This window comes from Corythoichthys intestinalis, chromosome 22 (genome assembly GCF_030265065.1).
Source record: "Corythoichthys intestinalis isolate RoL2023-P3 chromosome 22, ASM3026506v1, whole genome shotgun sequence".
NCBI classification, from domain to species: Eukaryota; Metazoa; Chordata; class Actinopteri; order Syngnathiformes; family Syngnathidae; genus Corythoichthys; species Corythoichthys intestinalis.
In genome coordinates this window covers 30,976,841-30,990,689 of record NC_080416.1, presented here as the reverse complement: position 1 = coordinate 30,990,689, position 13,849 = coordinate 30,976,841, and the positions used below count along the sequence as shown (strand labels likewise).

At 39.4% G+C, this 13,849-nt stretch overlaps 1 protein-coding gene across 1 annotated transcript in view; it reads left to right on the top strand.

The window, feature by feature from the left end:
- c22h18orf21 (chromosome 22 C18orf21 homolog) overlaps window positions 1–13,692 on the top strand; it is a 52,097-nt gene extending 38,405 nt beyond the window's left edge. Inside the window, exons 4-5 of the mRNA XM_057828627.1 lie at window positions 11,430–11,614; window positions 11,688–13,692. Of these exons, the coding sequence (XP_057684610.1) occupies window positions 11,430–11,614; window positions 11,688–11,853 (351 nt within the window). The 3' untranslated portion in view covers window positions 11,854–13,692. The remainder of the gene's footprint in view (window positions 1–11,429; window positions 11,615–11,687) is intronic.
- The last annotated feature ends 157 nt before the right edge of the window (window positions 13,693–13,849 follow it).

The following is a 13,849-nucleotide window of genomic DNA, read 5'->3' as shown; positions in this document are numbered from 1 at the left end:
TTGCGTTTTTTTCCTGCCAACTGAGAATTCGTTACGAAAGACACTTTTATTTACGCACACAAAGGCAAATGTGATCCTTTTGAATCTTCTCCTCTGTGTGTCTGTAAAACCGTTTATTTTTTTTTTTTAATCAAACTTTCCCAGCGTTATTTCGTTGTGTAAATGCTTCTATAAATTTCATAAAAATATGTAGACTATTTAAATATTGAGTAAACTTGCGTTTTTTTCCTGCCAACTGAGAATTTGTTACGAAAGACACTTTTATTTACGCACACAAAGGCAAATGTGATCCTTTTGAATCTTCTCCTCTGTGTGTCTGTAAAACCGTGTTTTTTGTTTTTTTTTTAATCAAACTTTCCCAGCGTTATTTCGTTGTGTAAATGCTTCTATAAATTTCATAAAAATATGTAGACTATTTAAATATTGAGTAAACTTGCGTTTTTTGTCTGCCAACTGAGAATTTGTTAGGAAAGACACTTTTATTTATGCACACAAATGCAAATGTGATCCTTTCGAATCTTCTCCTCTGTGTGTCTGCAAAACCGTGTTTTTTTTATATTAAACTTTCCCAGCGTTATTTCGTTGTGTAAAGGCTTTTATAACTCTTATAAAAATATGTAGACTATTTAAACAGTAAGAAAACTTGAAGAAATGAAAATAAATTGCTGCTGCTGCTGCTGCGTTTTTTTTTTCCGCATCACTCGGCTCGGGCATGCAAATCTATATTTAATTGATCTGGCCGGTCGGGCTTCAATACCAACGGCCGTGTAGGGTTGGGCTGGAATTTTTTAGGCCCGATCTAACCTCTACGGGCTTGCTTTGAATGTAAAGTAGCTCTCTCTACAGGTAAACATGAGAATAACAATACAAATGGGGAAACCAAATCCACTGCATCACCGGAATTGCGCAGGGAAGATTTTTGAACGTACTTATATATTTTAAAATGCGCTGAATCATTTCAGCGTGTTGCCCGCATCGAATCGAATCGTCCCTGCCCCGCATCGGGATGCATCGCCACATTGATTATTGTTGACACCCTTAGTAATTATGTATTAAAACCCCTCTTAATGTTTTCGTTTTAATGAAATTTGTAAAATTTTCGATCAATAAACTAATAGCTCGCCATTGTTGACTTCTCCGAGCGGTGATGTCACATTGGGCTCCTTGCCGTTCTTCCACAGTGTCTTTAACTACGTAAGCTGAAAGACACCACAAGGTGTCAATGGCGAGTTTTAAATTAATTAGAGATCTAGCCAAGGCAAAGTCTAAGTTTTATGTGTATTTTGCATAGCTATTTTGATTGGGAATGCCAGTTCTCTTTGCATGGAGCGTTTTTCTTTTTGTGAACATTATTTTTTTGAGAGATAGGAATATTATTTTTGTTGTGCTTTCACTAAATGATACTGTAGCGACTTAACTGTTCCGCTCACATGCATGATGGGAAGTTGGGCAACCATGACTGTCAGTGGTGACTGCGAATGGTATACAGTATGTTCTGCGTTGTGTTCAATTAGGCGTGTTAAGAAAAAGAACCTCTCCCGCTCCGCCCAAATGCATGATGGGAAATTGGGCAAACATAACTGTCAGTGGTGGCTGCAAATGGTATGCAGTATGTTCTGCGTTGTGTTCAATTAAGCATGTTAAGAAAAAGATTGTCTCTTGCGCCGCCCAAATGCATGATGGGAAGTTGGGCAACCATGACTGTTAGAAGTGGCTGCCAAAGCTTAAGCCAATAAAAGGCGCGGTCCAATGAACGCCTGTGTCCCCTCGCATTTCTCTGCCTTTTTGCTCTCAATGTGCTAAAACGGCGTCATTGTAAACTGTTTGAGACAACACATGAACAGGTCATTCCGTGCATGCGTTAATTGCTTCAAATATTTTAACGTGATTAATTTAGAAAATTAATTACCGCCCGTTAACGCGATAAATTTGACAGCCCTAGTTTAAACGATATATTGTGCAGGCCTAGTCTCGTCAATAGCAGCCAGTGAGTTAGCTTATTTGGCAAAAAATAAACTGGTCGGGCCCACATGAGATATAATTGTCAATGAATGTGGGCAATGAACCAAAATGTGTTTGACGCCGCTGGTTTATCTCACTACCCCTGTTAGCCTCAAGAAGAATGAAGCAGCTCGCTTTAAAAGTTAAATCGTCACGTGCCAGTCAGTTTCGGCTTTTTCTGAACTTTCACAAGGTATTAATCTATTGAATTGAAATAATAGTAGATACAGTTCTGTCATTATAACATTGTTTGTCATTCACATAGTGACATATGACAAACTGAAATATTTGGCTAACCTTGATGGAGCCACCGTTCTGTTTTTGTTTTTAAGCGCTCAACGTGTGGTCAATCTGAGGGCAAAATCCTCAGCCTAACACGAGCCAATCAAAGGTGTCACGTGCATGTATGCTCCATTTCAAGGGATTTAGAGGAAAATTAAAAGCGTACACGTGATAAGTGGCCACCATAAAGCCAAGGTATTATCTGGATAAAGTGGGTCGCTTTGTCTATAATCGAATATTTGATCGTTTCATGGTCATAAAAGGCAAACGATTTCAATTCTACAAGCTGAAGAGCCATTTTACACTCCGTTGTACTGTGTGGCTATGATGAGACAAATTTGAATTGACACTAATTGAGGCTCATTTGGTAGAAGTTCAGTAGCTGCACACATTCAATTGATTAATAAGTAATCTAACACTGACATGTTTGTGGCTTCAGACAAGCTCTAGGACAATGAGTATAAATAGGATGGTAATCTAGAGCCAGATTGCTGCTGTCCGTATATTAAAAAACTCTTCCAGCTTTATCTATTTCAACAGCTGTTGTGCCATTTGGACTCCTCGCGGTATTTTTTTTTTCTTTGCGACGCGATTGCAATCAGAGCCCAGCTGAGTTCTGCCAAGCTTTAGTTTGAAAAGGAAATAATGGGAAAACCTCCTTTGGTTGCAGCAACTGTTTTTTTCTTTTGCAGCGCAGGCTTATTTGTGATGAGTATTTTGAAAAGAGATTGCTTTTTGTGGTGGTTTTAGGTCCGATGTAAAACTACATTTTAGCTCGACAATTTCATCCTAACCTAAATTTGCTGTATTGATTTGAAGTAGCAGTTTTCAGGACACTTTTAAAGACCCTGTTCTAATTGCAACCAAAGTAGTTAGTAGAGTAGAGCACTTCTATGGTAAGACACCCCAAAAATATAATAAGCCATGCATCATACTATAAATTCTTCCATTTTGATTCCATTTTCATCATAGGCAGGTATCACTGAAATACAAACTAATTTGGAAATTCAATACCTGAAGCCAATTTCATTCAGCAACATTAAATTTGTTAGACATATCCATTATTAGTTGATCCTCAATAATTGGCACAGGAATCCATAACCGAGAAGACATACAGTAAGTGGTGTAGACCTGTGATTCTGGACCACAGCAGTATTTTTATGGTCATTTTGACCATTTACAGGAATCCTTCAAAACAAACTCCGGAGAGAGATCACTACCAAGTAAAGGTAGGCAGAGGGCAGTGTATCCTCCAACATTAAACAAAGTCAATGCTTTTGGAGTTTTTGGATAGTTATTTTCAACTTTAGGGGTACTTAACGGGTTAATTCCGATTTATGCGGAAATTCGAGTGACGTCGACAGCGTAGGAATGGAACTTGTTCAAGACCCGAGGACTACCCGTACTTAGCAGCATGGTATTTTGAAGAATGTCTATCTTGAATAGTTCTCACACCATGCCCCAAAAGGCAAGAATAGCCTACCATTTTGGTTTAAATCAGCCACTTTAGTCTAAATTTGGCCAATCCCAGAAACAAATTCATCCTAGAGAATAAGCCTGTTTTTTTTTGTTTTTTTTTTGAAAGATAACCGTCAGAAAACAAAGCAGTACTAGCATGGGTTGTATGCGAGTGCGCTTCAATGTTGACCCCCTTCCGGTTTACGATACGCTGTCCAAAAATAGCATTCGTGCTGTACGCAATTCAAGAATGAGTCCACTCAAATTCGCTCACGCTGCAGAGAACAGCCTCTAGACAACTAAGATTGGTTAAACGATGATTAACAGATTTGTGCCTCAAAGCGGCAAACCTGTCAATCATCGTTAACTTTCAGTAGCAAACTCCAGCTGCCTGTTGAAGAAGAAAAGTGGCAGGAGGGAGAGCGAGAGGCTGTACGAGCATGAAGGAGAAAAAACATGAATATATTTTTTTAATTAAAAACCCGATGCGTTTCACCCAATTCCGATCCTCTGAGAAATGGCACCATCGGCCCGATTTCTGATCACGTGATCGGATCGGCACACCTCTACACTGAAATGCCAAATATTAGCATTTTCATCAGTGTTTGGCAAAGTATGACCTTTAATGACTCATCATGAAACACAAAACTAATCAAGGCTGATTTATACTTCTGCGTTGCTTGGTTTGCGCCTCCAAAAAAATCCTAATTACGCGTCACGTCAATGCGTGGTGAACGTCAAAAGACTGTGATTGGTCTGCTCAGAATGCTGTCTCCGGTTCAACATTTCCATTTTCAAACATTCAAACACCTCCGCAAACGTGTTCTGTGTCGCCTACGCTTCAACATTTGTATTAACAACATTTGTTGTTCAATATTGATTAGCTGCAGCTCCAAATGCACGCGTTCCATCTCCGTTGCCATTGCTGATACCAGGGGAAAACTCAAGGAATTAGACAAGAGTCCCCCAAAACCGTACAAAGACAAAGACACACCCTTCGAGTAGGGGTGTAACTAGGGATGGGAATCTAAATCCGATTCCAAATCGGAACCGGTTCCGAGTGTTTCGAGGCCTCGACATCACAATGAAAAAGCCTTAACGATCCCTTTAACGATTCCTAAAGACGCGTATTGCGTCGTGACGTGTCTTGTTGTCCAGACGCATCAAACTAGTATGGCGCCAAGAACCACTCGCTCCAAAGTTTGACTAGACTTCACCAGGAAAGAGTGTGAAAATGAAAGGTTACGACGGGTAAGCACGAGCATTGCAGCCATAAACATAACAATGACAGCACGTAGGTTCAAACGCTCGAAAGTGTGTCTTCACGTCACGAGGAAAAATTACAACAAAGCGACTTGCAGTCATTGCAAGTTGGAGGTAACTGCATCGGGAGGGAATACGACTGCGCTGTCCTCACAGAGAGGCTAAAGCTCAGTTCTGGCTATACAGCTAGCTAAACTCCCAAATGATGATGTAGAAGGCGTTGGTATAATTTGCTGACTTTATTCAATCATCACTTGAAGAGTGAAACTAAGAATAGAAATGAAACAAATCAATTTCGTCCCCAATAACAAACAGGTTTGCATCAACGTAAATCAGCGATGATTAGCTGCTAATAACAGTATGGTTAGCATTCGTTCGCTAGCATTAGCACATCGTTCAAACCACTGCACAACTGGATTTAAGTGTCCGATCGCGAGTGGAAACACAACAGCAACACAAAAGATGATACATACAGGTGTTGCCTCTGTAGATATTAACATTAACAAAGAACGTAGGCTCGTAGAAGTGTTTCCCTCTCTCACTTCGCTCGCTCACTCGCTTGGATGCGGCATTTCTTCGGGTGCCCAAACTGTGGCCCGCGGCCCAAATACGGCCCGCCTCCACATTTGGTCCGGCCATTTTGAATTTTTTTTTTTTCTCAATCGTGTTATTTATTTCCTGGCCTTTTTCCTTGAAGAATTCAGAGAGGGTTATTTGGTTATTATCTATTTAATTAATAGTGTTTTTATTATTAATTATTATTATTATATTATTATTTTTATTTTATTTACTTTCATTCCGTGAAGAATCCAGAAAGGGTTATTTGATTGTGGCTTTCTGAAAAACAATAATTTTTTACATTTATGCACTTCTGCAATCGTCACACTTTTTCTGTTACAAACTGACCCCGGCCCCTCATCAGAGAAGGGAAAAGTTGTGTGGCCCTCACAGGAAAAAGTTTGGGGACCCCTGCTTTAACACATATTGCCAAAGGCAGAACAACAACCTATCTGCCAATATATACCAATATTTTTTATTTCTATTAGATAAATGTTTCAGTAAAATGTTACACATTCTTGTGTATTTGCCACTTATTGCCACAGTTAACATTGAGGCTTTGGGCCTCTTTTGATTTCGTTGTGAGTTTGTAAGGTTGTGAGTTCTGATTAAACAAACTCGATGCCAATCAAAAGGTTTGTTCTTTTTCCCCAAATTAGAATCGATAAGAGAATCGATAAAGAATCGAATCGTTAAGCAATATCGATAATGGAATCGGAATCGTAAAAATCCTATCAATTCCCATCCCTAGGTTTAACGGTACACAAAAATCTCGGTTCGGTACGTACCTCGTTTTGAGGTCACGGTTCGGTTCATTTTCGCTACAGTAAGAAAACAAAATGCAAAATATAAATGTGCTTGCTTATGCTTTCAACAATAGCAACATTAGCCTATACAAAGCTAGAATTCTGCTCAAAAAGTAGCGGGTATTTAAAGATAATCCAACAACAATTTGCCTTTCAGACACCGCGTATTGGTCAGCTTTCTTTCTCAAAGAAAGAAGAAAAAAGAAGTCCTGTGCTAAAGAGAAAAGGAATCCCAATGACAAAGATTTTAACATATATTTTACAAATGAAATGCCTCAATGAATCATTTTTTTTTCTTATGAACGGTTTTCAAAAGCTTTATTGGTGGATTTTCTCAAGTTAAAGCGCCACACAGAAATTAATAAATTTAATTGTGTAAGCAGGATCTGTGTATTATTCTTATTATTTGATTACAGGTGTTTTAGCTCATTTCCATTTATTTTATTTAAATGGGCTATTTTTTATTTTGTTATGTGTTTATATTTTACAAATGTGATGTAGTGTTCATTTATATTGTATATTTTATGTTCTATAACTTTAGTTCCTATGTGAATATTAGTTCCTATCTGTTTTGTTGTGGTAGGAGGGTTTTGTATTGAGCACGGGGCCGTGTTGGTTATTATTATAGCAGAGACGACGGCAGTAAATCAACAAAGACAAGTCCACTGTGCCCCGATCTACCACTCAAGAGATCTGATGGACTCAAAAAGTGGGTTACGATTGCATATTAGTTTGAAAATCGACCGGATCCACCGTATTTTTACACGAGTGACTTCCGGTCTGCCCGATCCAAGCTACCGGTTGTAGTATTGACCCAGGAGGGTCGCATCTCGCGTCAAATAACAAACTGTGCCGTTCTTTTCGCGTGCGTCGTGTTGAGCCGCTTCTGGGACGCGTCTAACACGCGGCCGCACTGCGACTGGCGTATATTGGCTGATTGACTTTAATGCCCGCGTTTCACTGCGTTCTTGCGGTGGCTACGTTGTCGCGCCGTTGACGTTTCTGGGTTATACTGTCCTACCGTGTTGGTCCTCATTATAGTAGAGAAGATGGAGTAAATATAATCTACACGAAGAAACTGTAACAGAACTTCGAATGCTCAATAGCGACATAGGTTCTACGTTGTTGCTCTGCTGTCAACAGAACGCAGAAGCGTACTGTGAATCAGGCCTTACTGAACAGCTTGAGGTCAGATCTTGAACAAACATTTCGTCTGTGATGACAGTCCTGCCGCCAAGACATTCGTAGTTGCCCACCCTGACGGTGACAGATCAAATGCAATTGTAGGCAATAGGTGCCCACCTCTGCTTAATATCAGTTAGGTTCTTTTTTTTTTTTTTTTTTTTTGCATAACCCTGCTTCCAAGTGCCAGTACCAAATTGTATTGTATTGTATTGTATTGTATATTGTACCTTTTAAAGACGTGTTTACACGTCACTGGACGAGTTTCCGCAGTGAGCAGTGTCGTGCTCAGTGCTGGGAATGCCACCAATAAATCCACCCCTGTGACAACGCACCGGCCAGTCGTTCCTGCACTGTTATCCCCCCCCCCACCCCCACCCCCGCCCTTCGTGGATAAATGGGTGGGCTCTTCAGCTATAAAGCTAGACTTGCACTCGCCAGCGTAGTAAACATTACTACAGAACAACCCAACGCTGTCACCTGTCGCGAAATGGCTACCTTTGTGTCGGTGAGTTTTTCCAACTGTTCTTAGCTCTTTGGTTGTGTATCAGCAGATGGTACGGTTTGACCCTTCTGACACTGAAAGTCGTCTGTGTCTGGATTTCACACTTACAATGCATGCTGAGGAAGTTCTGCACTTTCTGCAAGTTGTCAACCTCACCTTTGAGGTTGGCTCATTAAGAAGATTATCTGCTTAATGATTTTCTCTTAATCTGGTGCTGAGCGTAAACTGTAAAATCTGAATCTGATGCAAATGAGGGCCTAATTTAGATTGTGGAAGAGCAATGGCGCTCTTGGTTTTAACACAATGTTTATGGTCTTCAAAATAGGTTTAATGCAGTTTTTCCCACAAGGTTCTGAGAGTCCACCCGGAAAAGGTTGCCTTCCATGTTTCTGTTATAGCATCCATACCCCTGAATAGACCCCAGCACATAGCAACAGCCCCCTCTCATTCTCTCATTGGCTTGAATTCCAATGCATCCCGTCCCTCGCGGTCACTGTTTTCATAACTGTACGAAAAAGCTATGAGAGAATCTCAGCTGTTAAATGAATCACTTCCCGAGCTCCGTTGTGGAGCATTCCTCAGCAGCTCCAATGCTTGGAGTAGTGGTATGCGTCACACAAGGCTCATTAAAGCCCCTCTGTATAGGGTTTGTTGAGTCCCAGGGGTCTGAAATGAGTCACAACAAACTCAAAAGGCATCTACATTTGTTTACTGCTGCTTTCATGCTGCCTTCCTGGCATTTTGTTTCCCAATAGAGCTATGTTATGCTAGCAAAAATCTGCAAATAAAATTCATTGAGCTGATACTTATGCTAGTTAACGTTACAGTACAAAGGGACTCCACTAAGAGTGTGATGTTCATTTTGGTTGATGGGAGAGGGTGGTATTACTCTGTGTATTGTCTCATATCTGGCAATATGATTCGTATCACGATTCACAGGTCATGATTCGGTTCAATCCCGCTTAATCCGATACTACACTTTGAGACAATTATTGCGATATTTGTATATCACTTTAAAAAAAACTAATCAAAATGGACATAAAAGTCAAGTTTTATCAATGTATTACTGAAACCTCAACCAGCACTCGACATGTTTTTGTTTTATGATTAAACAACATATGACTTTCATTATAATATTTTCCCCTTTTTAGTGCAAACCTGCTTCAGTGCAAGCCAAGTTTAGTCCAAAACTGCTCAAATGCAGAATTCTAAATATTGGGGGGGGGGGGGGGGGGGGCATCTTAAAGGATATATAGCATGGCAACAGGGCTGTCAACAGACTTGCAGGAGCCCGGGGACAAGAGAACATTATGGGGACCCCAACCCAACCCTGCCACTGGCTTGTCACGACAACATACGCAGTACTTTTAACACTGACAATGACAGTGTACGTTTTCAAGTTATTTGATTTAAGATGGATAGTTAAATTTAACAGACCGTAATGTGATGCGACACAATATAAACAAACAATTTCCATCTATTGTCCCATTAGGCTACAATACAATACAGTACAATACAACTGAGAGTGCTATGCCTGCCTGCTAAGCAACGAAAGTGTAACTAAACATCCTTTGCCTGCCTCCTCCATATCCCTGGGGTTATCAAGCCCTCAAATAGTGATGCGCCTAGATTTTTTTGACAGCAAAGTCATTTATAACATCACTGAAATCCAGTTTTTGAGTAAGCTCACGGTCAATGGCGAGCATGGTGTTACCGGCATCCCCAAGGGGCCGCTGTCCCCTACAATATGACATGGCAATAATGAATAGCTATTTAATAGAATGGCAGGTAAAAACATTAGCTAAAGCATCCAGTTTTACCAACCACCTCGGGGCTAAAAGACCAAAAATAACTTGTTCAAGTTAGAACTGTGCAACATAGTGCAAGTCCATGCCTCAGTTTTTGCAGTAAAATCCAATCTGAGCCCAAATTTCAGACTTATACAGGTGCTTCAAGGCATCGCGTATCTCCATCTTCGCCATGTTGAAACTTTTGCTTCGTAGCGCCAAACCCCACGAGACTATTGTGCAGTGCTTCTCAATTATTTTCTGTTACGCCCCCCCACCCACAGGAAGACGTGAAAGTTTTGCACGCTCCCAAGTCTGCCGCGACTCTAAATAGTATTATTTGTCTATTGAAAAAGAAAAAAAATATACACAAACTTACAGTCAAGTATAACTTTATTAACGTTGTTTTGTCTTGTAACAGAAAAGACTTAAAGTCCATCAATTTTCTTGAATTAATAAATAAAAAAATTTAAAAATTGCGTCCAAACTGTAAAAATACACTCATTGTCCATTTGAAACTGAAAAATAAAATTAAATAAAATCAATAAATAATAATAAATTCCAATTGATTAGCAACATTTACTCATGAGGACAATATGGCAAACAATTTGACCGAAAGAACAAAAATTAATAGATCAAAAACGACAGTGTCGTTGGACAGAGGGACAGTTTTTATTTTTGCTGCAGGCAGTATCAGCTCCTTTGATATGGTGTGGGATTATTTTGCACTGAGCAACTTGGTATGCCACTTTGTATGATGCTAACATTGCTCGCTGGTTTACTGATGTAACACTGACAAAGCGGGACAATTGTTGGCAATATTCGACATGTTTTCGCTGAAAATCAAGAGGCTTATCAATGAAAATTGAGGTCTAATGTCTTTGTGACGTATTTATTTACTTGCATTCCTTCTGCAAACATTTTTAGACACAGTAATCAGACTTGGGTCTTTCCTCGTCTCCCACTGTATTAAAACTCTAAGCCAAACGCTACATACGCTTTGTGATATTTTCTTGTCTTAGCTCTTCAAATCTTCAGTTCTCTTTGCTGTGTGCTCTTGTTTGGTTCAAAAATTCTGCGCACACTCGGAAAATAGGATCGCCACTGCCACCCACTGAGTGGATATCTGTTCTAAACATGCACCACCATGGCTCTGCGCCCCTTGGTGGGTCGCGTCCCACCATTTCAGAAGTAGTAGTGTAAAGAAAATACCCGCGAAAACTCTCGAAAGATCTTGGTTTTCCTTCTGCAGATTGCAAGGCAAGGCTGCGCGCTGCCAACTAGTGGATGGGGGTAGAAGTGCAGCCACTGTATTGTTTATTTCCACCAAAAACACACGTGTAAGGATCAGTACAGTCCTTGTGTGTTTTTAATTTTGCTGATTGCAAGGCAAGGCTGCTGCGTGCTGCCAACTAGTGGATGGGGGTAGAAGTGCAGTCACTGTATTTTTTATTTTCACCAAAAACATGTTTAAGATCAATACGGATTTTTTCAACACCCTGACTCGACATAGTGGTGAAAATTGATGAACGAATGTCCAAGACTGGTTTTATAATTTCTTTTCATCCATGTTTCTCCTATATGTAGATGGCAACCTGCCACACCTGCAACAAAACAACCAGGTACAGAGGAATGAACCGGGATTATTTATCCACCTTCTACACCCCGGGCAGCAGTAGCAAGCACAAGACCCCGATGCCTGCTAACAGGACCCTATCAGCGAGCAAGACCAAGACCCCCAGCAAGGACAAGACCCCCCACCGTACCCCCAGGTGAGTTAGTCCGGCTGAAGTACAACTTTGACAAAACATAATAGATATTAACTACTTTTTCCTTATTGGCCAGGTCGTCCTCCAGCACACCTGGTTCAAAGTCCTCCACCACCCCTTCCAACAAGACCCCCTCCAAGGCCAAGAACTGGGTGGTCAAACGTCTCAGCAAGATCTTGATGCGTGAGGACAAGCCAGATAGCAATAAGGGCAGCTTGAAAGATTTCCTTTCCTCACTTTGAGTTACCTATTCTCCTTTTGTTAACAAAGTAAGCTGTTTACACAAAAGGAAGGGAAACTACTTTTGATTCCTGAGCTGCTACAGCGCCCTCACCGGGTGGGGTGTTGCAACAGTGCCGCCACAGACCTCAACGTGTCCTACTTAAGCAAGGATTTTGTTCAGAGGTTTTGGTGTGAAAATTCCTTCAGTCACCATTTGTGTTATACTTGAGGAATTGATCAGTATTGATCATCACCATGGGGATGGATATGCAGATTCTCAATATGCAAACTTTTGTAAGAAATATACAAGCGGTATTGCCATCTTTGCTTTATTTACTTTGAAAAAAATATTTTAGTTGTTTGTAAGCTTAAATTGGCACATTTGTTGTTGCTTTACAATATTGAGTTTATTTTTTTAAGTGAAGCAAAAAAAGTTAATTTTATATAATACTGTTTTGGGGGGAATGTCCCAGATCCAATCACATAGTTAGAAAACTGAATGATCAGGCCATTTTTCAGAAGATTGGAATCAGGTGATAAGGATCAACTTTTTAATTATAAAATATATTTTTTTAACAAAAATATACACTAGGGCTGCAGCTATTAATGATTTAAGTAATCGATTAATCTATCAATTAGTTTGAATAATCGAGGAATCATTAAAAACATTTAATGCGTTGCAGAATAAATTTTAGGAGATGTATAACAACAATTTATAGCAAAATTCCGCTTGCTTAAATGCTATAAAATGGTAACTTTTTACAGTGCTCTTAACAAATCGTAGAAAAACATGCTTAATATACCTCTAAACTCAATTACGTATGCATAAACAATCATTTTAGCTCAAAAACTTACAACTTTATGTTGGTCTTAACAAGGAGCAGCTCGATCCAGCAAAGTTAGATGAGTTATGTCATATTGACTGTTGCCACCAGGGGGCAGGTATCCACCCAAATCAGTAAAACTAAATGCAAACACTGTCGAACCATTACAACGCCACTCTAATTATATGAATCCTCAAAGCAACAAAATTTGATTCGAAGCTTTATTCTAATGGAATTACTCGAGTTAATCGATTAACGCAGTAGCACTAATATATACGTTTGATACTCTGCAGCACTCCCGGAAAAACCGGAAGTACTCTAAACTGTACAGTACTTTAACGTTTGGAACTTTTGTTCAAATAATAAAAAATATATTTTGAAAGTCTTTTTTTTTATTGTATCAGATCCAGACTCTGTATCGGCTGGTTCTCAAAATCAGGTGACTCGGGTGCAAAAATATGCGATTGTTTTTATATGTCACTGTGGGCTGTATGTGCTGGCTGCATATGATAACTGCTATATCTGCATTTGTTTTGCTTATATGTAAAATATAGAAATTGTTTTTTGTCATTTTTATTCTGTGTCAGGGTTTTTCTTTGTTTTTACTTTGGCCATATATTTGGATTTACGTTATTTGACTTACTGCCCTAAAATGCGAACATGTTTTTTTTTTTTATTGAATTTTGTAACAAATATACCTTTAATTGTAAGAGATATGTAAAACAAAGAGTAGTTTTTATTGTTTTTTTTCTTAATTGTGTGGGCATGGTATTGCCTTGCATGGCAGCAGCACCAATCACTGATCTATGAATATGTGCATGAATGGGTGAATGTGAAGATTTGAAGCGCCGTAAGACCTTTGCAAGCTCTGTCTATTTACAATTGACCATTTATTTGGCTGAATGTTTTCTTTTTGGTAAAAAAAAAAAAAAAATCAAAATTATACTCCGATATCTAGTTTTGCTGGTTAATGCATCATTTTTAATACCTCAAATGTATTTTTACATCACCTTAATGTGAAATAAAAACCTTTATAGAAACAAAATGGAGTTGCCTAATTATTTTTTTATTCTAAAATTAAGAAAATATGATAGTTACATCTTTTTCTTGAGCTTTTGTACAAAGTACGTACAGGTATTAGTACTAGTGCAGCGTCGTCAACTTCCTGCTGGGGGCGCTGGACTATTACGAA